At 37.2% G+C, this 26817-nt stretch overlaps 1 protein-coding gene across 1 annotated transcript; it reads left to right on the top strand.

Moving 5' to 3' along the window:
* Positions 1-26817, top strand: LOC120635988 (multidrug resistance protein homolog 49-like). Its single transcript, XM_039907207.1, has 26 exons — positions 1-174; positions 2832-2877; positions 4105-4301; positions 5029-5173; positions 5973-6073; positions 7391-7562; positions 8343-8467; positions 8762-8957; positions 9556-9780; positions 10567-10753; positions 11381-11523; positions 13836-14044; positions 14309-14403; positions 14909-15085; positions 15716-15834; positions 16221-16361; positions 17120-17302; positions 18047-18250; positions 18644-18773; positions 19596-19791; positions 20732-20894; positions 21192-21386; positions 23259-23468; positions 24722-24868; positions 25119-25227; positions 26089-26817. Exons 1-26 carry the CDS (start codon positions 149-151, stop codon positions 26175-26177), a joined length of 3930 nt encoding a protein of 1309 aa, XP_039763141.1. The 5' UTR covers positions 1-148; the 3' UTR covers positions 26178-26817.

Raw genomic sequence — 26817 nt, 5'->3', positions numbered from 1 at the left:
TCACACACGCGCCAGCGCTCATTGCGCCGGGATAGTGGATAGGCTTGCCTGTGCCCCGTAGGCTCATTCCGAAGTCGAGCTTCCTCAAGCGTCGGCCAACAGTGCGTTCCTGATGATATAAAGATCCTTTTTTTTTTTTTTAATCAACATGGTGCAAAAAAAGAAGAAGTCGCAGTGAGTCTTATAATATGCTTGAAATACAATTTTAATTTAACGGATAATACTGTAACATGGCCGAATATTGAAAAGTAAAATGACTATTTTTTATGTTTGATTGATGACTAAGATGTAAAGTAGTATTCTTAAAATGTAAGATGCTTTTCTTTACAATTAACTCCCGAATGAGCTAATTGTTTTGTACTCGTCTGTAAAAGGGCAATTTTTAATATTAAGTGATTTTAGCTATGCGAATTTATATACTAAAGACAGGTAGCTGTGGTGTGAATATTGAATGCGAAGTATTACCTATATAATCCAATATTTCTATAGTCATATTCATTCAGCTTTCTCCACAAATAATTCACTGAAACCAATATTGTAGAAATGTTTAGATTTAGGCCTCGAACTCACGTCAATATTATTGAAAATTATCTAAATATTGATAATAATATCGTCTTTGTGCCGTAATATAGAATTGAAGTATTATTATTTTAAATATATTGTAAGTATATATTTTATTGAAAATCATATTGACTGTGTACCTTATAAAAGATAACCATTACATCACAAACTATTTTGAATCAATCTCATCTCCTCTATTATGACATTAAAATAATTTGTATATCCTTTAGCTAAAAGATTACTATGCAACTCAAAACCCAAGTAATCGATTAGTACGAGTAGTTTGAAGGCATAGGTCCAAACATTTGTAACTGCTTAATTTTACTTACTTATTCCCAGTAGTCCGAGTGATGGTTAGACCTAAACTTGGACACAAAGATTATTTCACCTGCAGTCTATTTAGACTGATAAAAATAAAGAAGGAAATATCATTAGGTGTACCTATAGAAACTGTTTATTGATAGGCAGGCCTCAATTACCAGAATAATGCGGTTTGAAATCCCATTCCCTCTGAAAATTTGATATGTTCATCATTATCGTCCTACTACAGAGCACATGTCTCATCTCAGAATGCGAAGTGTTTAGGTCGTAGTCCACTACGTTGGCCATTTCTGGGATGGTAAACTTGACACAACCAATCAGCCCTCTGTCGCGATTCCTGCACATAATTATTTTTTAAACTGTAATCGGTGGAAGGTTTATTATGGATGTTTAGATAATAAGCCCAAAGAAGATTTTTGTATTCTTTTCTGTCTGCCTTTCCGCGAAAAACATTGAAGGATGTTTTACCCTCAATTCGATTCCTCGACGATTCCTTTAGGATATGGGTTTAAAAGTTTTCGTTAGTTTTGCCGAATTTTCATGAGAATCTGGTAAATTTTCAACCAACTTAAAAAACAGAGGTGGTTCTCAATTCGTCTGTATTTTTTTTTCTGTTGGTGAAGATTTTAGAAAAATCGAGGGAACTCTTCAAATATTTTAGGCACACCTATAGCAATCTCAGTATTTTTTAAAGATACTCTTCTTTCAAGTGGAACTGATGATGAAGAGCATAGGTGGCCACCGGAATTTTACCATAATTAGTACTACACGGCTTCGATTACGGTATATGGCTGGTAAGAAATGTATGCTCATTACAGTAAACCAGCTAATGGTGAAGTACTGGAAGAACTCCTCAACCATCCACACCCTGGCCTTGGTAAAGCAATGTCTTACGCACTAATAAGCGTGAAAAAAAATGTAGAAAATTACTGGGTGCTTTCTTTGTTACCTACTCTAAAAAAGGAAACCATATATAGACTTTGTATATGGTATCTTTTTTTAATTAGTAATTTTACATTTTACTTGGCACCGACTTAAATATGTTTTAGAAGTTATTTATTTCTTGCTCTTTAGTTGTTTACCCAAGTCGGTTCTTTTTGGCAGTTTTTTTTTATTAAAGAACCATCACATAAGACCTAACTATACTAACTAAATGAAGATATGCCACATAAATGACAGCGTGGTTGCTAAAACTACTCAAATAAGTTGTTCGACCATCCATTTACTGGCTTAAGTCAACGTTGATAACAAAGCTCAAAAACTCATATTTGGTACTTCTACTACTCATATTAGATCTCACATCATCCGATTATTTGTTGTATTTTGTGAACAAACATAAAAAGTATAAAAGGTCAAGTAAAAATGTAGTTATAGGTCCTCGGAACTATCATTTGCTAATGTAAATGTTTACGTTATTGGAAGTTTCAATTGATTGATGATAATACTCCCATAAGTATGTTTTTCTTACACACCTTAGTCATTTATAAAGTTTCATCGCTGTCTTTATTATCCTTACGTTCTTTGTGTTACATAGCTTAACGGATCGTACCTCTGCAACTAGTTGAGTCCTAATGATAGAAATATTTGCACTGCCCATTAATTGAGGAGGTTATAAACTATGAAGCATTGCGCTGCACACTTATTTGACGCGGGTAAAAACGCCGGGCATAGTTAGTGAGACAGTATAAATTTAGTCAAAACTGAGAAATGTCTAAGAAATCAAGGCTCTTCATACTCCTATTACTAACTAAGTATTTGTTGAATGACCTATATACGAAGAATTAATATGTTGTGCCCATATTTCGGGTCCATGTTGTTGTATATTTGATTCCATGTTGATTACTGATGAATTCGAACTTTTGTATACCTACATCATCAGTAATTCAATATTGGCAATGTATAATTCTTTTTATTAACTAACACTTTCATATAATTGTTATTTGTTCCAGGAAAAAAATAGAACCACCGGAACCCAAAGTATCATATTTCCAAATCGTAAGTTATTCGTTTGCTATTATTTAAATCATTTGACACTTTTTACGTATGTCTATTACTACTTATATTTCACTGGCTGTAGGTAAAATTGGTAGCGGAAACATCAGGATCATCCCACTTAAAAACCTCATAGCAAAGTACTACGGGAGGTCGTCATAAACTTACATACACTCAAATACAAGTCAATTCCAAGGCATCAAAATAAATCAATAGTTAGTTAAGTAGGTATTAAGAAACGTTTATAACTGAATCGAAACGAATTGACTGTATCAAATTCAATCAAATTAAAAAAGCGAAATGCGAATAGGTTCCGATAACAGGATTCATATAGACCTGTCTGTGATATTTTTCTTTTTATTCAAATAATTATCATCGTATCATATCAACCCATTACTGGCCCACTGCAGGGCGCGGGTCTCCCACATATGAGAAGGGTTTAAGGAACACTATAGAAAACTCTTAGGCATGCCGGTTTCCACACGATGTTTTCGCTCACCGTTGAAGCAAGTGGTATTTTATTTGCGCACACAATTTAAATAAGTTAGTGGGTAGCGGCGATTCGATATAATAGACGTGAGTTATTATAGCCGAGACCATATAACCGCGACCAACCTACGTACGCGATGGCGTTTAGGAATAAGCTCGTGCCAGGTCGAGTCTGATGCTTCGAGCAAGGTCGCGGTTAGGTACCACCGTACCCTCAAAACGTACCGCGAAACAACCTATGATGACACGCAGAAACTGATAATAAACTGATATCTTATGCTGGATCAGGTGAAATCACAGTCAAGCTCTAATGTCCTTGAAAAAAATGATAATGATAAAGATAATGATCGTAAATGTACGTTAGAATCACCTCTATGTTATTATAGGTATTCTTTTGAAAGAGACATTCCCAAAGAGGGTTTTCGTCAAGCAAGCCTATTGCAGTCCACTACTAGACTAAAGGTCTGTCCCAACAGGAGAGTTTGCCTTTGTTGTTTGGTTTGGTTTGTTAACTAGTGTAGTAGCACACAGGACGTTGCTGCCCGTTCTGAGGGTCTGCCCGTTTCTCATGGTCTGCCCGTCTGTTCATAGTGGTCACAACTGTATTCTGATCAACCGTCTCCAAGATACCAAAACAACAAGTTTGTCTTCAAAATTGAAGAAGACATATTTTCCGGATAAGCGTGGGAAAAGAAGTTAGGTACTATTTTGGAGTTTTAAGAGAAGATATTTCTGTTATAGTTCCGATATGCTAAGTGGGTGGAAATACTGGCCACGATCATCGGGATCATAGCTGGACTGCTGAGTGGAGGCGGTGTGTCCTACAATCTCGTGCAATTTGGGGAATTAAGCACAGCCTTCGTGGAGAGGACCGCTCAACAAGAACAATGCTCCAGTCATCTTCCCCTTACGTCGATATTCGGAGGTGGCCGACGGCTGTAAGTAGTTATAAGGCAGATTTTTTTAAATCAGATTTCTGACTCTTCTACAATTAAGCGTTAAAATGCTTTAAAAAATTCCGCGGTAAAGGTCCTGAAATAAAAAGTATCCTACATCCGTCTCCAGGATACATAGTTATTCAGAAATTCGTCACGATCGGCAGACGTGCACGGTGGCAAAAGTTTATTTTCTGTCTCCTGAAAATGTGACTGCAGCTTTTCTGGAATAAAAAGTATCCTATGTCCATCTCCAGGATGTAAGCTATATACTCAATTTCAGCTGAATTTCATCTACATCACATGCAGTGGGTGCATGAGTGGATGAATTAAATACGTAAGTAGATACTTATTGAATTCATCATGAGCCCTTAATGATAATAATCTTTATTTACAGGCAGGTAATGTTAGAAACAATGGTGACTTATTAGCTATGATAATAAGTAAGGCACTATAGCAGTCCAATGCTAAATAAAGGCGTTTGCCCATAATCACCATGCTGCGCAGACGGGTGATCTCATTAGATGTCAGTAGTGTCACTGAACACGCTGCTGCCCTCTCTTTGTCGTTGTGTGTGTCTGTCTGACTGTTATATTCACTTCGTCTTCTCATACGACACCCGCGGGAAAAGGAGAGGTGGTGGCAACTGTATTCTGATCAGACATAAGCCACACGGAATGAAAATTATTATAACTCGTTTGAATTAAATAATTATTTACCTTGTATTCAGATGCAACGCCTCAAACGACGAAAATATGAAGGCGCTGGTTGAAGACGCAACGTCGATGGCAATAGGAATGTTCATCAGCATTGCAATATCTCTGATACTATGTATGCTTTCCGTTGCCCTTATAAGTTGGAGTGCTTTGAGACAGGTAGCGTACATCTCTTTAAATAGTTTTGTTGATTGTTTTGATTAAGCTATAAATTTCATCATCACTATCAACCGATCGACGTTCACTGCTGGACATTGGTCTTTCGAAACTCTACCTACGGTTGCTCCATCCGTGTCCAGCAGCTCGTCGATTTTGTCTGTCAACCCAGTGGGTGGGTCTGTGTTTTCCGGTACTGGAGCATCAGTACCCCCCACATATTGCCACTTAGCTACTGGTACTGGTGATTATGACTTAATTACATTTAAAAAATCACATTACGAAAATATGTTAATTCTTGTTCCATTTAGCTAAACTTTATTGCACCTATTTTAAATCGTGACGTGTAGGTAATTAGTGTTTGTACTCCCAGTAGGTTCTCAATATTACTAGAGAAAGAATTGTCTATGCTACTAGCAAGCGTTTCAATATTATCAAAGGGCACAAAATGCGCACTTACAATTTTTAAATACTAAGAGCATTTTCTGGAAATGCCGCTGGAATAGCTGCCCCGCACTGGTAAACGCAGCGTTTGTCGACCCCCGACGAGGTGGACAGACGACATTCGTCGCAGGTAGCCGCTGGATTCAGGCGGCTCAAAACCGTGGAATTTGGACCTCCCTACAAAAGACCTATGTCCAGCAGTGAATCTCTATCGGTTGATATATTATGAACAGCATTTTTAAATACTGACAGCGTCAGCCACTAAAAGACGGAAGCGCGTAATTATCCTGAAGCTTCTGCGTCCTTACGGCAGTCTGCAAACAACAGAAGTTTTTAAAGCTATTTTATTCATTTCTAGATAACTAGAATCCGCATAATATTCCTTGAAGCAGTCCTGCGCCAAGATATGTCATGGTTCGACACAGATTCCGAGTTCAACTTGGCCACAAAAATGACAGAGTAAGTCACTGCGAATTTCTTGACAGTAAACCGGGATTGTATTTTAACGTTTACCAATTTATGGTTCGATTACTGGATCGATATATGATCTTTCAACTTTGCCTACTGTTAAGTAGGTATTATTTAAGTTAGCCTCCCTATACGAAATTTCTAGAGCTTTTATACCTGTGCTCGAAAAAATCTCTTTAATTTTAAAATAGACCAGATTTTTTTTATTTAACACTTGATATAAATATCCAGGTAATTTTTTAAGATAATGGTATGAATTTTCTTTAAATGTACTAAATTCGTTTTACTATAATAAAAATTAAAGAGGAACAATTCCGTCTTACTTACTTTTTGCCATTTTGGCAATGTTTGCCGTTTACGCATCGCACGCATCGGAATCTCAAAAAAGTATTTTTTTTTTGCAGTTTTTGAGACATATCTCAGTGATGATCGTAGCATGTCGTCGTAGCTATTGGCCGTAGCGTGATGTTTTATAGCCTTAAGCCGATACTACAGACACAAAAAAAATTAAATCGAAACAGCATTTCCTAAGATTAGCGCGTTCAACCAAACAAACTCACAAGCTTTATAATTTTATAATATTATAACAGAGCGGTGCTAATTGGGCGTTAAACATTTTTACTCGTGGTGCAATAATGAATGTGGTTCGGTTAGTACTGAGTGCTATGATTTATTTCCTGACTTCCAAGAGGAGGGTTATATTTTACCTACCTATGACATTCAGGAGTTCCAATACGATAAAAGCCAACATGGATTATTTCGAAATAGATGGACATGTTGAACATATAAAAAACCGCCTAGTCAATTAATATCACTCAAAAGATTACGACATGGTCGCAGTTCCCTATCTTGTTAATTTATTATTACCTCTTTAAGTATTTGTCGAAATTATATGCAGTAAAAAGTCTTTTGTTTGAAATAATTGAGACGATAAGTTCACTTATTAATATCAGAATTCATAATTTTAGATAATATGACCAATAAACTTGACCTAAGGATTTTTTTTTTATTTAAAAAAAATACTTTTTATCCCTTGTTAGGGCAGCTTTAAAGTACTGTGCCTATCCTGCTACCTCGAAGAGTTCTTTTCAGTATTCAGGTTAATGTATGGCCTATGGCACTTACAAATAATGTGGCTTTATATTGGTGAAAGAATCGGTTCAGTAGATACATAGATTACCCCCGACAGTGTTTCAAACTCACAAACTTTACCTCTTTATAATATTAGTATAGAAGTATAGATATATACTACCGTAGGATATTGAAATCATATCTAGGTCTTTTGTAAGTGTTATGTTTTTTCTATAGTAATATGGTGAAGCTAAAAGAGGGAATCGGTGAGAAGTTGGGCGTTGTGGCGAATCTCGTCGGCACGGCAATAATATGCTTATGTCAGGCATTCCCCATGGGATGGGAGCTAACCCTTGCCTGCGTCACAGTGGTCCCCTTCTCTATTACTGCATCTGTTATTCTGTCAAAGGTAAGCACTGTAATTTTTTTCTACTTTTTTTCCAGTAAGACTTCCACTTTGAACCATAAAATTTTAAAAGCCCTCAACGACAATGAACGAACCGAATCCTAACTCAACGTTAATGCCATTATTTTTTATATAGCTGCAGAATCTGGCTACAGACATAGTATTCCATTGAATTTCAGATAGAATTTAAAAAGAAGAAGCTGTATATTATAAGTAACTCTATCTCTTGCTGAAAAGATTCAAAAAATTAAAATCCGTTGCAAAGTTTAAAAGATCTAAGCGTACAAACAGCGAGAACGACTTTGGATTCTACTGTGTAAAGAAGTAGGGTTCGTTGAAGTCAATGGTTATTTTTGTAAGTTTGCTGTCAACCGGTCAGTGATGTCCACACGGTGTTTGACCAAGACAGTCATAAATCAGGTAGATCACATATGATAGAAAATTCCTTCACTAATAGTTCTTGTTATTTGTTATTATATAAGAGTAAGTAAAAAAAAAAGTTAGGCAGCGCTTCAGTGTACTTAAGAAGTGCACGCCACTGTCATTTAAATATTAGTCCCAAATAAAATCATAATTAACAAAACATAACTATAGAACATAAATTATATTGAACAGAAATTATATCTACAGATAGCGTCACGATTCTTATTCGTAATAGCAATGTACACATTTAAACAGTTTTAATATCTTTTGATTACTCACAATTTACAATATTGATATGACATTGAAGCAAAGCAAACGCCATATTGGTTAAACATAGTGCAAAGGTTTAATTTTTTTCAGTACCAAACTAAATCTTCTATTCGCGAACTAGAGTCTTACAGTCAAGCTGGTAAACAAGCAGAAGAAGTTTTGAAATCAATAAGGACAGTCGTTGCTTTTGGCGGAGAAAGTAAAGAAGTTGACAGGTAAAATGTGTTATTCATTATTTGAAATCTTGTCTATAAATATTTTACACGTCAAAGAGGATACAAATTCTACGATATACAGTAAAGCACTTAATATCAAATACTTCGCACAGATTTATAGCAGAAAACCAGCCCTACATCGGAAAACAAAGGCTCTATCTTTCTAATTAATAACTTTTGTTTAATAAGTTCATCTTGTGCATTTCTGATAAAAAGATAATTAAATAGTTATTTAATATTGTAGATTAATTTCATATTATATGCGTACTTAAGTTAATATAATATAATCTTCAGGTATCGGCGTCTTCTGGAGCCGGCAGAGCGTTATGGCAAGAAACGTGGATTATATACCGGACTAGGCACTGGGTTTAATTGGGTATTAACATATTCGCTAAATGCAATCGGTCTCACATACGGAACGAGACTGGTCCTACTCGACTTAGATAAGCCGACAGATGAAAGAAAGTACCTCGTTGGAATTTTATTCAGCGTTAGTACATTTGTTTGTCTTTAAAAGAATGTGTACAATTATTTTTACTCTGAATAGTAATCACTGCAACATATGTTTTTTATTTTATGATAAGGCTCTATACACTAATATTGGCTTACTTTATATTATACTCGTATTATGATACGAATCATATATAGTTCATAGTCAGCCAGTAAAATTTAGTTGGCTAGGTAATATAGGCCTTGTGGTTAGAATTTCAACCTCCTTTACGGAGGGACTGAGTACGAACCTCGGCATGCACATCTTATTTTACTGAGTTTAGTGCTTTTTATTTTGTAAGTTAAAAGCTTCTAATATATCACTTGCTTTAACGGTTAAACATTGTCAGGAAACCTGCATGTCTGAGAGTTGAACTCTCAATAATGTTCTCAATGGCTTGTGAAGTTTATCAATCCGCACTTGGCCAGCGTGGTGGACTACCTTTACTCTTCTCTAAGAGTAAAGGTAGTCCGTTGCTGCATCGCATATTGGACGGTAATGGGTTTGTTAAGAGTAATGAAGATAAGAAAGTCAAAGTTAACTGAAATTAAGGAAATTTTCGATATCAAAAAAATTATAAAGTTCAATACTTTTTCAGATTTTATTCAGCGTTTACATGGCTACCCAATCGATCACTTTCTGCGTCCCTCACTCCGAAGTATTCGCTTCGGCTCGTGGTGCTGCCGCGAGTATATTCAAGCTGCTTGATAGAGAACCTACTATCGACTCACTCAAACACACTGGAGTTTCACCAAGACGAGTCCTAGGTGATATTTCACTTGAAGACGTGCACTTTAGCTATCCATCAAGACCCAATGTAAAGGTGCGTATGCTTACTTTAGTTTTTACATAAAAATATACGTACTTCAAAGAATCCTGGGCCTGAGTCTCGATTTAGTAACGGTATTGTCAGTCCTCTATATGAAATGGTACCATTAAGTCACAAAATGCACTTCGGACTTCGATGCCATATATAATCCTGAAATATATTAATATTTCACAGGTCCCAAAAGTCAAAGTTGGCTAATTATAACTTATAACTGCCTTATTAGTGGTTGGCATTTTTTTATTACGCATCGCGTGCGTCGGGATTTGAATCTCGGGTCAGGCCACGTATTGTTAGGTATTGAGTTGAACTCATATAAGTTCCCAGAAGTTACTCTCTCGCCCAAGAGAGCACGTTAAGCTAAGATGGTAGCAGGCTAACCTGTTAAGCAACTACGGCAGTATTAAACCCATACCAATAAGTTTCTACGCGACATCGTACCGGAACTCTAAATCGCTAAGCGACATGTTCGGGTCCGCTAGATCGCTTCCGGCCAGACCAACCAGGAGAAAGTTCATAAATTATGAATTTTAAGGTTGTCTGGAAGATATTGCTTTAGCAATAAGGCCGCTTTTGCATAGCAATGTTTTCATAATTTTTTTATTGTATCTTAATTTTGTTTTTTCATATGAATTTGTATGCAATGAAGCGTTCATCTATCTATCAAAAATTGCCCATTTAAGCCGGGACCTCCAACTTAGAACCACAGCGCTAACCGCTAGGGGTCGTCGTTAATTAGTTGTTAACCTAACTACTGATATATACCTTGCTTTTAATTTCTAGGTGCTTCAAGGATTCTCTATACACATCAAAGCTGGTGAATGTGTTGCACTTGTAGGAGCATCCGGTTGCGGCAAGTCAACAATACTACAGTTACTACAAAGATTGTATGACCCTCTCGTCGGCAGCGTAAAATTAGATGGTAGAAATCTTAAAAACTTAAATCTGAGCTGGCTTCGATCTTCTTTGGGTAAGCAAAATAATCACGAAAACTCATCATTGGCTGCCCGTATTAATAAATCGCCCTCAAGCTACCCTGGCCTACTGCAGATTGGTAGACTTTACAACCCTTTGAGATTCATTGGAATAACTCTCAGGAATGAAGGTTTCGTCAAGATGTTTTCCTTCACCGTTAAAGAATGTGATGTTTTTGTTGCTTTTAATTAAAAAATAAAAAGCTTAGTGTAAGAGGTGCGTGCCGAGCTACTTAGTCCCCCCGAAAAGGAGGCTAGAGTTCTAACCACTAGGCTATTACCTTGCAAACTGACTGCATTTTATTGGCTAACTATGTTATATACAGCAAGCCAATATTAGCGTGTAGAGACTAATCATAAAATAAAAACATATGTTGACACAGTCGTTACTTTTCATAGTAAAAATACATACAATTTTTAAAGACAAACAACATTACTTACGCTGAATACAATTCCAACGAGGTACTTATCGTTGCTTAAATTAATAATAACAAGTCCTAAAGTATCGGTCAATCTATCAAACTTGGCGAGCTGTTGTTAACTCAAGACGGTTTATTACTACGGGCCCTAAAGCATGAACTTCTAAGAACTCTGTGCTTAAAATACCCTGTACGTTGTTTTAGGAGTGGTAGGTCAAGAACCAGTGCTGTTCCGAGGAACCATTCATGACAACATTGCTATTGGAAGCCCTGAAGCTACTCGGGAGGACGTGGAAAGGGTCGCTGATATGGCATATGCACATGATTTTATCACACACTTACGTAATGTAAGCATTTGAAATTTAACTTTTATACCTTAATACTAGTAGGGTATCTCTATAGTGAGGATGAAGCATGGATTGCGATGGTCACTTTCTGCGAGATCGTTATGGCTAAAAAGGAGGCGTGCCGAGCGCGATCGAGAGAGAGCCGATCCTTCTCGGAGACGACCGAGGCGGGCGGATGGCAATCATCGCCCAATTCCGACAGATCAATAGTCCCAGATGAAGGGTCATCGGGTCGTGTCGGACAGGATGGGGCTCTTGCCGTTTAACATCAATTTACACGACCCGGGTAGGGCAGCAACTTGCCATAGCCATAGCGAGGCAAATGTGGTCGGGGGAATATTTTTTCCCGGGACGAGCTCTACATGCGCTGTACGAGGGAGGCACCGGTGCGTTCTTAGGAGATCCCGGAGCCTCCGGGTATCTCTATAGTAGAGATTTTTGCATATTTTTTTTACCACAATTTCTGCCACAAAGTAGCACTACTGTGTTCCGCTCTGAAGGGCCCGGTTTAATTACAGTCACATAAAGCTTTACATCTACGATTCAGGTTGGCACTTTGTAGGACATATTCCTTGCAAGGCCTGCAAAATGTTGCTCCTTAAAAAATGAAATGAAATGAAATTTTATATTTGCCCACAAAATCGCTTACAATTGTATACAAAAATATATCTAACAAAAAGCATGGGGACTAATAGGGTTCCGCCTCAGCACGAAGCCACAGCGAGCTGCGGCGCTGGTTTTCAGGGGGACCCTGTGTGCTCACAGACGTGTTTGCGACATGTCAAAACCTTAAGTCTATCCCTACTAATATTATAAATGTGAATGTAAGTTTGTTTGTTACGCTTTCACGCAAAAACTACTTAATCGATCCTCATGATACTTTGTACACATATTCTTGGAGGTAATAGAAGTAATATAGGATACTTTTTATTCCGAAATTAAGCTTAGTTCCGTTGGGAGAGGTGATGAGAAAGTTTGACGATTTTACACAAGGACTATATAAAAAATGATAGAAATGTTCTTCGTTAACCTTTAGCATATAAATCAACTAACAATGCGATGTCGATTCGTCCTATAACGATTACTATTTTTTGTAAGTGATAGGAGGAGCTGAGACTGGTTATACAGTTCTATTCAGATATTGTTTATGCGAAGGTTATTTTTTTTTATAAGATTACACCACTTAAAAATGTCAGTACAACTACACCTAAATTTCCATGTGTCTCAAAAGACAAAAACAAACGCATACGAAGTCGCGGGCAATAGCTAGTACATAATAAAAATAACGTAAAAATAAAAGACGGTACGGAATATAAAATTGACAGAGCTAAACCAAGAAGCTTACCACAAAGTCGGGCAGTGTCCATGGCAACGTTAGATACGCCGTATGTACAAACGCCAGAAATAAATTACGGCCCTGCTACTATAGTGTTTTTCACACACAGTTTAGAGACTATGGTTCCGACTTTCCATATAGTCGGCATCTCCTCAGTCCGTCAATTATTTTATTCTTGCAAAAATGGGTATATGGGTTTAGCAATAAACACAGGTTAAATGGTCGCGGGAAGTTACGATACGAAACACGAAATATCACAACACCCCGTTGTTATTTCGTGTGTCTTTAAATTCATTTCTTTTTTTTTTTATTCCAATTTGAAACAGTTTTGATAATATTTGGATTATGGATGAATTAAGCACCGTTACTAAATAACGATGCTTTTTCCCGTGAATATAATATTATACTAGTATTTAAATGTAATATTCTTTTTTTTTTGTCTATAATTTTAACATAATGGAGGTTTTAAGTACCTATATTTTTATTTTAGGCCTCAGTAATCTACATTTATATGCTCTTATTCCTAAGAATGAACACCTAAGAATAATCGTTACCTAAGATCCTAATACCCGTTTTCACTAAACCAAGGCACCGCCTAAATCGATTGCCTAATAATTTGTATTAAATAAAACGTTACACCAACCCTTAGGTGATAACTATTGGTACCTCAACCGCTCGGTCGAGGTACGCCTTCTCCTCTGTTAGGCGTTAGGTCCTTATTTAGGCATTGCCTTGTTCGTCTTTAGTGAAAACGGGCATAACCCTGACAACCTGCACTGTAGCAACTTGGTGGATCTAAGCTCTTAATAAAACCTGTGCCTAGTAAGATATTAGCCTATGTTAAGGTAGGTCTTAGCTTTATAACCCGAGGTTTTAATGTTTTCTTATACGAGGGATGATTGCATGGAACATTTGTGTGATGTGAATAGAACAAATTATTCTTCGGAATGACTTTTAATCATAAATTTATTACCAGGGCTACGACACAGTTATTGGCGAACGAGGAGCGTCTCTTTCCGGGGGTCAAAAGCAGCGTATAGCTATTGCGCGCTCACTGCTTCGAGAGCCAGCTGTCCTTTTGCTTGACGAAGCCACATCAGCTCTTGATCCGCATTCAGAGCGGCAGGTACAAGCTGCTTTAGACAGGGCGAGTGTGGGACGAACTACGCTTATGGTATCTCACAGGTAAGTTGATAAATGTTTCTGAACAGATACCGGAAGCGGGAAACTCTGGTATCTTTTCAGAAAAATAGTGATAAATCAGTTTAACATCGGTGAGTGGTTTTTGCAACTTTATACGAAGGAAACTTATGCCCGTTTTTTCCTAACGACGGACAAAGTAAATAACGTCCAATCAAAGGAGATTCCTAGGCACCTCTCACCAATCGATATTCACTTGTCCAACCAACTTACCTTTGGTTCTTTATATGATTTTAAAAATAATTTTAGGTTATCCACCATCGTTAATGCTGATCGTATAATTTGTATGGACCAGGGAGCAATAGTTGAACAAGGGACACATGAAGAACTTATGAAAGCAAAAAGTAAGCAGCTCTTATACATAAGTACTTATTTTAGAGATATGCATAATGAATATGACAAAATGTTGTCAAATTCCCCTAACAAGAATGTATAAAATAGGCCATGAATACTTCGTTATTTGTTTACCGGGGTCAACAAATAACAAAAATAATGAAGAAAATTCATCCTATAGGTTTTCCCTAGTATATTTTTTTTTAATTCCTTTCGCACGAAATTTGAGGAGCCAGATTGCATTTATTAGTGCTTTTATGCACTTATAAATTCAATCTGCCCTCTGGGATATGAAGATTTTGGATTAGAGCGTATACCTATCTGCATTGTGACGTAAAAATGCTAAAGCCCTCCCACTCACAAAGGAGCATTGAGGAAGGTCTAAGCTCTATCCTTGTCTCATGGGGCAGAACTTCAGAAGGAATGTTCCTGTTAAAGAGTGAATTTGACATACTTAACAATGACGCGAATTTAATTTCAAACGACTGGCATAACCTTTTTCCTAATAAATTGCAGGTTTCTACTATAAACTTGTGACTACTGGCAACGAAAGTAAGGAACCGGATGTAATAGAAACTTTACCTGAAGAAGAAAACGATAACGCAGATGGAGGTGACTTGGCTTTCGTATCAAGGGTCGAGGTGAAGCGAAGATCCACTAGAAGATTAGCCAGGCATCATTCATCAAAGAGGGGTAAGTGAAAAATAATGAATATTTGAACGCAATAACACAATAATTATATTCAGTAAACATTGACAACTTAATAAAGAGTTGATCCGGTTAACTACCTAAATAAATTTAATCCTAAATACTTTTAGAACGACATCTTTTAATGTGGGAAAATAATACTTCTTACTCTTAAATGGTAATTTAATACAGTGGCATAAAACACTTCTCTTGGGCTATCCTAATTTTTCTTTTTGGAACATTAGGATAGCCCAAAAAAAAAACAATTATATATATATGAATCGGTTGTGCCATTTTCTGGTTTATGCAGGACACGCGCACAGCAACTTATTTTTTATAACATATATATAGAAGAAGAAGAGGAAGGAGATGATAACACTGGCCATGCCCTATGGTTTTACCATTATTAACGGTTGGCCATAGTATAAAGCTTATCTGTCTAGGTATTTTCAAATACCAGCCCGGAGGTAAGAAATTGGCGGTGTACAATCCCATGGCTCACAAAGCACTAAGCCACCAATAAAACAGTGCCGAGATTCAATGCTCTAATTCCTTGTATCTTATGATTATTAGGCTAAGATTTTTGGGTTGATTATATGGTGAGATGAACGTTTTAAAAGAAAAAGATAATTACAGAATCACACGATTGGATGACACCGAGAGGTTCGATCACATCAGTGATGTCCGCTGGCATACAAAACTTTGTTTACAACGCAGACTATGATTCTGATGAGGAGAAACAGGATAATGACGAGGTACGTTTATTTATACATGTATTCAGATAAATGAAAGTGGAGTGTCTATTTGTAATGTCAAAGGAACGTCTAAATCGTCTAAAACTAAACAAAAATCTTACATTTTTTAATCCAGTTAGAGGAATACAAAGAAAGTAACATACATGACTTAAATTTTGCCATTAAGATCTGCATGGTAAAAACAAAACACCTACTACCACGTTTTTAAGTACTTACGTACTTGAAACTCACTGGTTAAGCACCTAGAAATGGTACGTTTAATCGTTTTTATCAGACGATTAAAAACGAACTGGATTGCAGCATGTTGAATTTTGTACTCCCTACTCCCAGTTTGTTGACGTGATGTCGAAGATGTGATTGTTATAATAGATATTTATTGTTTTTAGGAAGTAAAACCTGTTAGTGATTGGCAACTCCTGAAGCTAAACGCACCGGAATGGCCTTTCATAGTTATAGGTTCCATCGCTGCCTTCATACAAGGATCTTGTTTCCCGATGTTCGCATTGCTGTTCGGATACACATCGGGGGTACGTAAATAAAAATGACACGAGACATGGGCACCCAGTAAATAGGTGCAAGAGGATAATAATACACATATATTTGGACATTATTTCCACTTGTGCGCCAGTGCTCTGAGAGTTGATAAAGCTGTGGGAGAAGGTAATTTTTTATCCTTTCCCCGGGGAGATAATTGTCTCCTGCCAATGCTAGCCGTGTCGGTTGTTAAAGGCAAACCCTCCGACTAAGAGAGATCTTTATGCCCGTTTTCACTATACCTAGGCATCACCTAAATTGTATGCCTAATGATTTGGGGATGTCTATAGAAAAAAACGTTTCACCAACTCTTAGGGGATAACTACGGTGAACGGTTTAATCTGCTTAGAGTAGGCGTTACTCATTTAGGCAATGCCTTGTTCGTCGTTAGTGAAAACTGGCAATGGTCCAGCAAAGGACTGTTATGCTGTTGATGACGCAAATAATCTTGGCGGCGCATAGATCTAAGGAAGACACTGCCTCCTGTAACATAGTATAAACTATCTGTGTTACAGGAGGCAGTGTCTGTGTACGTAACTCTATACGTTTCTTGATAAATAGGTTAAAGATATTACTACTAGTATTACGAACGGTGTAGGAAAGCATCATGCGGAAATCTACGTTCCGCTGAGTTCTCCATAAAGTTCTAAAAGTTGTTTGGAGTCCACCAACCCGCACTGGGCGGAGCGCGGTGGCCAGTAATGGGTTGATATGATGATTATTATCTTAAATACTCTGTCTCCATTTTCAGATATTTATTTTGGAAAATCGTAGCGAGATCATATACCTGGCTGACTTCTATTCTGGCATGTTCCTCGTGGTAGCAGCAGTCGCCGGTTTATCTATGTTCCTTCAAAGCACTACGTTTACAAACGCTGGCCTCAACATGACAACCAGACTACGGCAACAATATTTCGCTGCTCTACTCAGACAAGTAAGCAATATAATCTAAGCATTCTTACTACCTAGTTTATATTATACTCACCCGGATAGCAAAGGTACATCAGCCTTCAAGGTTGAAAAAAATAAAATTCACCTCTGCGTAACTCTCTGAACGTGATCAACTCAAAAAATACTGAACCTAAACTATATAAAGGGATTAATTAAAAAAACGGAAAGCTATCATTGTATACATTAAAACTATCAAGTTTTGCTCTACGACTTTTTTTAACTCTATGGATTGTGATTTTTTTTTTGGCCTAGATACTCAACATTTTACTACTCCGTAAAATAACATGGACAACAGCGCGCGAACCACGACATCACATGTATTTGTTTTCACAGTGTATTGCCGCTTAACATAAATAACGTGATTTCTTATTTTTTTGTATGAAATAATTTAATACTGAATGAATTTGGAAAAGACGTCGAATAAAACTTGTTCCTTTTAATGATATAAACTAGAAGGTCGAGAGCTTTCTGGTATTATTAATTGAACCCTATATTATATTTATACGGTTTTGATGAATGGCCACAGTGATTCAAGAGCAAGGTGATACCTAACGTAAGCACAAAATATACAATTAGACCCGGTAGGTGATTAGATAGGCATTTTTTTAATGGCAGGACGAAGCGAAAATATGGCTAGCTTTTTGTTTACCTACTTTTATTTACATTTGGATAAAATGTTATGATACATGTTTAATATTAATAGAAATATGTAATTTTTTGTTTCCAGGAAATCGCGTTTTTCGATAAAGAAACGAACACAGTAGGAGCTTTGTGCTCTCGACTCAGCGGGGACGCGGCGGAAGTCCAGGGAGCGACCGGACTAAGGATCGGTCTAATCTTGCAAGGCACTAGTTCTGTGGTAGTTGGCTTCATCATGGCGATCTGTTACAACTGGAAGCTTACCCTTGTCGGCACTGCCTTTCTGCCTTTGGTTGGTCTTTTTCTATTCCACTAGAAGTTAGCCCCTTGACTGAAATCCCACCTGCACAGCTAGAATACACATTTTCACAGGCAAAATGTTGATTTTCTCAAACTCAGGTTGACAAAAAGACGCTGACGCCGACACTAAGATTTATTATAATATTGCATACTTTGTCTGGCTATCTATGCAACTGGTCTACATCACCATTTTACTAGAGCAAAGGGTCACTGCAATTATGTTTTGAATTTAATATTGTTACCATTTTCCTGTATTATGTGCTAAACACACGCCCTAAATAAGAGGTTCCCACTTTTTTAAGGTAATTTATAGGTCATTAATATGTGGGGTTGAGGATGATTTTTTTTTTGAGTTTTATGAAAATATTTTATTACTTTGTGACAGATGGTTGGAAGTATATGGCTAGAAGGAATAGTTTCACAACAATCGCAGTCAGATGAGCGAAATGCTATGGAGTCGGCGACATCGATCGCTACAGAGGCAGTTGTCAGCATAAAAACTGTTCAAAGTTTAGGTAAATATAATAGTATTTATTTAAATATACATCTATTTTAGCTTTGAAAATAGCTGCCGAGCCACAATATTTAGTTGAACGAAAAAAAAGTTCCACGCTTATTTTTTTGCTTTGCCATTGGGCTCCACACTAGGTGGCCTGTATGCGGAGGCCATTGGTTTCCTAAGAAACAATAACCGAAAGACTAGGCAATTAAAGTAACAAACAATTGTGTTTTACTAAAACTAAATGTTATACTCGTATACGTAATGTGTGCCGTCAAGGCATTGACACTTACAATTTGTCACTACCCCTCCTCTTCCCAGTGTCGTACAAGGTGACAGGTTATATAAAGGAGAAAGAACAGCAGCGTCGTCTGTGCTACTAAGTACTACCATATATGATATACTGCGATCACCAATCTATCTGCCCAGACAGGTTGTGCCCTGTAGTGATTGCAGGCAAACCCCGTTTGAAGAAGCTTAGCTTAGACTAAGTCTAGCAATGGACTGTTAAAAGCTATTAATGGATGAATTAAGTATGCATATTACTCGAAGCGGTTATAGCCTAATGGTTCAACTTCGGCTTCGCACCTCTAGTCTTTCTAAGTTATGTGCGTTGCGTATCGTTGAAGGAAATCATCGTGAGTAAGCCTACATACCTGAGAGTTCTCCATAATGTTCTCAAAGACGTGAGAAGTCCACCAATATGCACTGGGCCAGCATTGTGGACTACGACCTAAGCCGTTCTCATTGTGGGCGGAGACCCGTGCCTTGGAGTGGGCCGGTAATGTATTGATATAATGATAATGATACAAACTTTTACATAGTAAATTATTTGCAGGCGTTGAAGAGATATTCCTCGCAAAGTTCAAGGAAGCCTTGGCGGTTTCATGCGCTGCCGTAGCCAGGAAGACTAGATGGAGAGGTCTCGTACTGGGTCTGGGTGTTTATGTGCCATTCCTCTCCTACTGCAGTGCGACTGTTTACGGAGCGGTTCTCGTCGCATACGAAGGACTTGAATACAAAGTTGTACTGCTGTAAGCAATCATTTTATTATTTACTAGCGGACCCGACGGACGTCAATGTGTTATTAACATATTATTTTAATAAAATTTGGTAACATGCCGACAGCAGCGCCCCCTACAAGTCCAATAGGGTTATAGGTATTTATGACACGACATAAAAAAAATTAGATCCTCTAATCACCTAGCTTTGTGAAATATTAAGTCCTAATTATCATACCTACCCTTACTTTACCTTATTTTTTATTATCTTTTAGGTATATAGAAATAATGTCTTCTTACTAACAAAAAATATGTGCCTAGATGATGATATAGGTTTATAATTTTAAATCTATAGAACTAATGCATAAAAATCGATCGAGCCGTTTCGGAATGACCACAAACACCTTTTTATAAATACCTACTTAAGGTTTCTACGCGAAAATTTAGTTTTTTTTTTAACTCTCCTCTCTGCCAACAGAAAACCACTGCCACCACTTAAATTTCATAGCCATCCGTGCAGTTTTTGAACCGAACAGGGAACAAATAAAAAAACAGAAACACCGGCAGTGTTTCTGTTTTTTTATAATATTGGAGTGTACTAATTCTGTCAGCGACTTCGCCCACGTGTGTTCTAAAAGTTGCTTTGTGAAAGGTCAAATAAATATACTATACCAAACTATAAAAAAGTAATTAAGAGACGTAGGATACTTAGCAGTTTCGCTGCCCTTTCGTCCTAAAGGCGTAAAGCTGGAATGTGTGCGGCCCGTCGTCCCTCGACGCGAGTAATTATCGTTATCATAAAAGTTTTCGAGTTCCATCGAGTAGGTATTATCACATGTTAGTGATAAAAACATCTGAGAACTGTTTATTTCCTCTAAGGGTTCGAAGTATTCAAAAAGTTGACAAACAGACCTTTAACGATGGTTTTTATGAATAAGAAGATAATTTTAAATTAAATTGACTTATTTTATAGGGTTAATGAAGCTATTATGTATGGAGCATACATGTTGGGACAGTCACTAGTCTACGCACCGAGTTTTAACTCAGCTAAAGCTTGCGGAGCGAGGATTTTGTCTATCATATACAGAGAACCAAAAGTAAAAACTGAAGCAGAAGTAAAAGACAGGAAAGAATGGGTGAGAGAAACTTGTTACAACGAGGTATTTTATCTCGCACATTTTTTTTCTTTCAAGAGCTGAAAAAAGACTACTACAGGCCACAGATTTGTGAAATGTTTGGAAAATTTGGAAAACGATAGACGATTAACCCACGAAAACTCATCTCAATTATTAAATCGCGTATTACTTACATCAAATGGTTTGAAAGCTTATTTAGTTATTAAATATAAACGAAAAGAATACCAAGATGAATACTGTGCTAAAGACTGCCAAGTCGAACAGCATAAAAAGTAACTTTTATTTTTTCATACGCAGTCGGCGACAGGCAACTTCAATATCAAGGACGTGGAGTTCACCTATCCAACGCGTCCAAACCAGCCAGTACTTCGAGGCATAGATCTGAAAGTTGATGCTGGCAAGACAGTTGCTCTAGTGGGATCTTCAGGGTGCGGCAAGTCTACTGTATTACAGCTGATGCAGAGATTTTACGACCCTGACTCGGGCAATATAGTGAGTAAAAACCTTGCTTTTATTTTTGACGTGAAAAGTCAATTTGCTCTTTACTACTAAAAGAACAATGTATAATAGACAATAAATCAAGACATGCGGGCGCGTATCAGCTAAGTTCCAGCCAATAATAAGGAACTGGCGACGCAGCTACCGTGTGTTATATTACACGAACCATATAGAGCAACTTTTACCCTATGAAGAATTACAAATCTGTTTAACATAATCACATTAAATATTAGAATAGGTTTATGGATCTTAATTATAATGTCATTGAAGCCGACAAGATCCCATATTCTTCATATGGAACTTTGTTTTAAATTGTATAAGTATACATTATTCTAATTCTAACTTTTTCGCTCTAATAAAAATACGGCTAAGCGAACTACGCGAATTACTTTGCTTTATGAACGTAATGTTTGTATCTTCATTGGTTCTAAATGTAAGTCTGTAAGGCGTATTAGTATTATTTTTAGATAAACTCATTGGACATTGATTTCGGCATTAAGTCATCATAGTCAGTCAGATAGTAGTCAGATGATAGTTCGTTAATGCAAAGCGGATTTATTAGAGTATTATCAAACTGACTAATGACATTTACCAAATTTATTCAAATACTTGAGCATTTGATCGAAATATTTAAATTAAAATAAGCTTACCGAAAGCTTAAGCTCTGAAATGGGGCAAATTTTCGGCACAATATGGACAAGACATTTGGATTTGAAAATGGACGACTGTCCGACATTTGATCATAAAACTGGTTTCTCTTATACCAGGGAAAAACGCAAGATGGTGGCGAAAGAAGATCATCTTATATCCGCGCGAATACCTCCCAAGTACAGGGACTACTGTGCGCATCTTCTTCTGAGCTACCAATCTTGTCGCTACAAAAATATGCCCCTTCTTTACAAATGTCACCATGAACGGCATTCGTACCTTGCATGTGAACATGACGATTACGTTATTCGGATGAAGGAATTCGAAAGAGAAAGAAGATTGAGGGAACGAGAATTGAGGGTCAAAAAGGGAACCTGCTAAATAAGCGTTTCTATTTTCCTTACAATACGATCCTCAGTATTTATGTAATAAAATTTGTTGAATTTAATTTAAGTAGTAATTTATTTTTATAACCAGAAGTTCCCCGTGACTTCCCGCGCGTATCTATCAATAATAATTTGTACTCACCATCAATTTTCCAAACTTTTATTCCGTATCTGGCACCCTTAAAAGTTGTTTTAAAAACCTTTTATGGAGTGTTTATTTAACAAAATGTTTATTAAGTAGGTACCTACTGTAAAGTCATAAGACTTTCATTCTTAAGACCCCCGTGTATCCCCATATGGAGGAGATTGAGCAGGTCAACACCCTAAAAATCTTAACTTTTACATTTCCGACAAGATTCGAGGTAGCTCTTGGCTGCCATCCCCCAGCTAGTAAATGATGATACAGTCTTAAGATGATAGCGAGCTAACCTTTTAGGGGATATGGCAAATAATTATACCCTGGTATACATACATTATATTTGCCATATTCGGTTTTGGTGCTAAATTACTTGACGGCAGGGTGGTGACAAGCTCGTAGCCTCCTACTAGTGCGCTTGGTATAACATTATTTGCTCGCAATCGTGGAGTCGTTTCCGAGTATGGAAACGTTTTACGTCAAAGCAAAATGGCTTTTTAATTTGTGTTTTGCTGTTGTGGTGTAGACGAATTTTAACAAAAAAAAAGAAAGCCATAAAAGTTCCGTTTTACTCAGAATTTACAGAGTATCAATCATAACCGCCCTTCGATTGTGAACGTACCAATCCTGTACTAGCGCTACAGACAAAAAGGAATTCCACTAGCAATAGCTAGTTATTCTTATAATAATGTACAGGAACTGGATAACCGTGACACTCGGGCAAGTCTCACGCTTCCGCGGCTACGACGACAGCTGGGCGTGGTCCAGCAGGAGCCGGTGCTCTTCGATCGTACCATTGCTGACAATATAGCGTATGGAGACAGCAACCGAAAAGTCACCACACAAGAAATTATCGCCGCTGCGAAAGCTGCCAACATCCATAGCTTTATTGTCTCTCTTCCTAAGGTAAGACAGCATTTTCGAAACTTATTACACATTGGCTTGGTATGCAATTGCTATTTCAATAGGTACAATCAAGAAGTATTAAAAACTAATACATTTCGTGTTGACCCGTACACCAATCCGCTTCTCTCGCAATTGACTGCAAGGGGAATACCACCCACTCACGACATTTTGTCTAGTCTGTGGCAGTTCTTAGGGTAATTAAAAGTAGACCAAGAAGAAATCGTAACAGAATAAGTAGTAAATGGTGCCATCCTATTATAGGTCCACAAATCTCTAAAGTTATTTGAAAGGTCTCAGAATATTGTTCTCATTTCCCGCAGGACAGCATTGTGATAAGAATAGTAACACTTTAAGACCTGCAGTCATTCCAGTTCAGCTGAGAGATTAGTTTACAACAGAATTGGCCGAACTGCAAGTGCCTAGTTAATAAATGTGGTACAAAGTTTGAATAGTTAGTTTTTTCACGCTTTGACACTTTAAAGGTGCTGTCGGTTAAAGTGTTTTATAGCAGTGTATAATTATTCCGACGTTATGCTACGTTTATTAATAAGGACCTAGCCGTCTTATGATTTAGGCATACAATCTTTTTACTACTTTTATTGTACATAAATGTTCTTCCTATGTATTAAAGAAAGGAAAAACAGTGTTAAAATAAATAACAGAATATCAAATGATATGGGAGTTTTTTAAGTAGGTATAGGTATGAATGTACAATCATCACTTCAACCGATTGAAGTCAACTGCTGGACATAGTTCTTTTGTAGAGAGTTCCAAAATCCACGGTCCTGGGCCGCTTGTTTCCAGCGGCTCCCAGCGACTCGTTTGATGAGGTCTGTCCACTGTCCACCTTATTGGGGGCCAACCAACACTGCGTTTACCTGTGCGGGGTCGCCATTCCAACACCTTGGCACCCCAACGTCCGTCGGTTCTCCAAGCTATGTGCCCCGCCCATTTCCACTTCAGCTTAGCAACTCGCTGAGCTATGTCGGTAACTCTGGTTCTTCTACAGATCTCCTCATTTCTGATTTGATCACGTAGAGATACTCCCAACATTGCTCTTTCCAATGTAATGTACAATAGTATTTTATAAAAGTTTTGGAACATATTGTACCTACACTGAAAGTAGCGAAATGATTGTTTGTTTACATTATTAAATTAATCTGGTCTCGTATTTCAAGCTTGTAACGCTAGAAGGTAAGTTACTTCTTATTAAGATTTAGTAGACAAGTGTCTAATATTGCAAATTTCTCTAGGGATACGAAACAAACCTAGGCTCAAGCGGTGCACAGTTGTCCGGTGGTCAAAAACAAAGAGTTTGTATTGCAAGAGCGCTGATAAGATCCCCTCGTCTGCTGCTTCTAGATGAAGCAACTTCTGCACTGGACGCTAACAGCGAAAGAGTAAGCCTAAAATATATTTCCACTTCACCCTTATTTTACTTAATTTAACCTACTTATCCATATTTTTACAAAGAGCAATGAGCATAAAGTTTTTCTAGATAAGACATTATAAATCTAGTAAGCCGGATAATGGCCATATCGAATCAACCATTGATTTAATATGTTACTCTGGACTCAATACTGACATGTCTTAATTCAAGCATTGGAATTCCAGCTTTATGTTGTCTTTATATTTTATTTCATTTTTCAGGCGGTTTCAGAAGCTTTGGAAAAGGCGGCTAAGGGTAGAACCTGCATAACAATTGCCCATCGTCTTTCTACTATAAAAGATGCAGATTTAATTTGCGTTATAGACAAAGGTGAGCTTTCACGATTATTATGTTTTGAAGACAATGCTAACCTTTGGCATCCAACTTGTTTTTTAACTGTGTTCAAGATTGCTTGCAACGTGAGACCAATCCCAATGGCGCACGTCCGAGCAGGTGTCTTGTGATTGGCCGCTCGCATGACAAATTTTAAAGCCGGTAACGAAGCTGGTAGCATGTTGCGGTTATGCCCTCGCCTTAATCATGCGCGTGTTTAACATTCCTATGAATAACAGTAATTAATAACGGAAAGATGCAGGCAGAACTCCTTAATTATTAATGCATATGTCAACTTACTCGATACATTACTGACGATGTGATGATAGATTATACTCGTGGGTAAAAACATCATCCTATCAACCATTCATAACTACTTCGGCAGAATTAACAGTAGTCAGTTATACGCGTGATACTAGAGCTGATATTAGAAATCACCTTGTCGTCCGCTTGTCTGTATGTCTATTTGTCCATCTCTCCGCGTATCTTTCCGTTCGTCCATGTGGAAAGGCCATGTTGTAAAGAAATTTTATAACCGCAAAGAAATTCGTAAAGTTTATTTTTTGCGAATATTTAGGAGTTAACTTAAACTAATGATCATAAACAAAACCTAATACTTAAATTAATAAGGGTACACAATTAATTTTGTAATTAGGTATAGGTAGGTAATCAAAACCTGCAGCCTCCCATGGTCGCGTCCGTCGCGGTCCATTATTCGGCACTTGGCAATATTTTTATTATTTATTAATTACAAAACATCTCGTTTTGTAATACACTTGAACATTTGATTGTTACTGCCTGGACATCCACTATCTTAGGCTTACGTTCTGGATTCACAGATTGTTGTTTATTTTTCAGGAAAAATCGTTGAACAGGGAACACATACAGAACTACTCAACCTGAAGGGCTACTATTGGCGGATGGGTAAAGGGCAGAATATAGCTTAGAAACAACCCTAGGAATGAAGGCAATGAAAATCGAAAAGATGCTGGAAGCACTTCCTAAATATAAGTGGATATAATGTCAATTACTCGTTTAGTTCTATGGTATCCTACTGATTTTTAGTTGAATGCCGCGACATTTAAGTAATAGGTATAATAGTATTAAGCCCAGTATAAGTGTGTTAAATAATAACCAACGCGAATGCTATTAATATAACTATTAGAGCCTCTTATAGTCCCGGTGTATCCATTATGTTTATTTAATTATAATAAGCGAAAGGCGCTCGCCAGGTTATTCAAAAATGATCAGTTAGATCATTGGCACGATTTGTTTTGCATTACAAGTCAACGCTTCTGTTGTCAAAAATATGATCATTTGTAAGATATCTAGGTACGCCTAAAGCGTGCTACTCTCATGGTAGTAGGTTAGTGTTTCGCTACTTGAAAAGAACTTCAGACTGTGAGCATTCAAATCTCATTTTACCCGGAATACATACAATATTCTGTAGCCTAAAGATATTTGGTATTTAGAATATTTTTTAACGTTTATACATTATAAGTTCGTATCTAAAATTTATAATTAAGATGTAGTAAGAATAGAAATAAGATTTTGATATAAAATAAAACGATTGATTGTTAAATCATT

Source organism: Pararge aegeria, chromosome Z (assembly GCF_905163445.1).
Source record: "Pararge aegeria chromosome Z, ilParAegt1.1, whole genome shotgun sequence".
In the NCBI taxonomy this organism is placed as follows: Eukaryota; Metazoa; Arthropoda; class Insecta; order Lepidoptera; family Nymphalidae; genus Pararge; species Pararge aegeria.
The sequence above is the reverse complement of the archived record's forward strand: the minus strand, read 5'-3'. Positions and strand labels throughout refer to the sequence as shown.

Coding starts and splice junctions, on each gene's coding strand:
- LOC120635988 (XM_039907207.1), top strand. CDS start 149: ATGGTGCAAAAAAAGAAGAAGTCGCA. Junction 10,754..11,380: donor CTGGCTTCGATCTTCTTTGG/GTAAGCAAAATA, acceptor ACGTTGTTTTAG/GAGTGGTAGGTCAAGAACCA. Junction 17,303..18,046: donor TCGCTGCTCTACTCAGACAA/GTAAGCAATATA, acceptor TTTTGTTTCCAG/GAAATCGCGTTTTTCGATAA.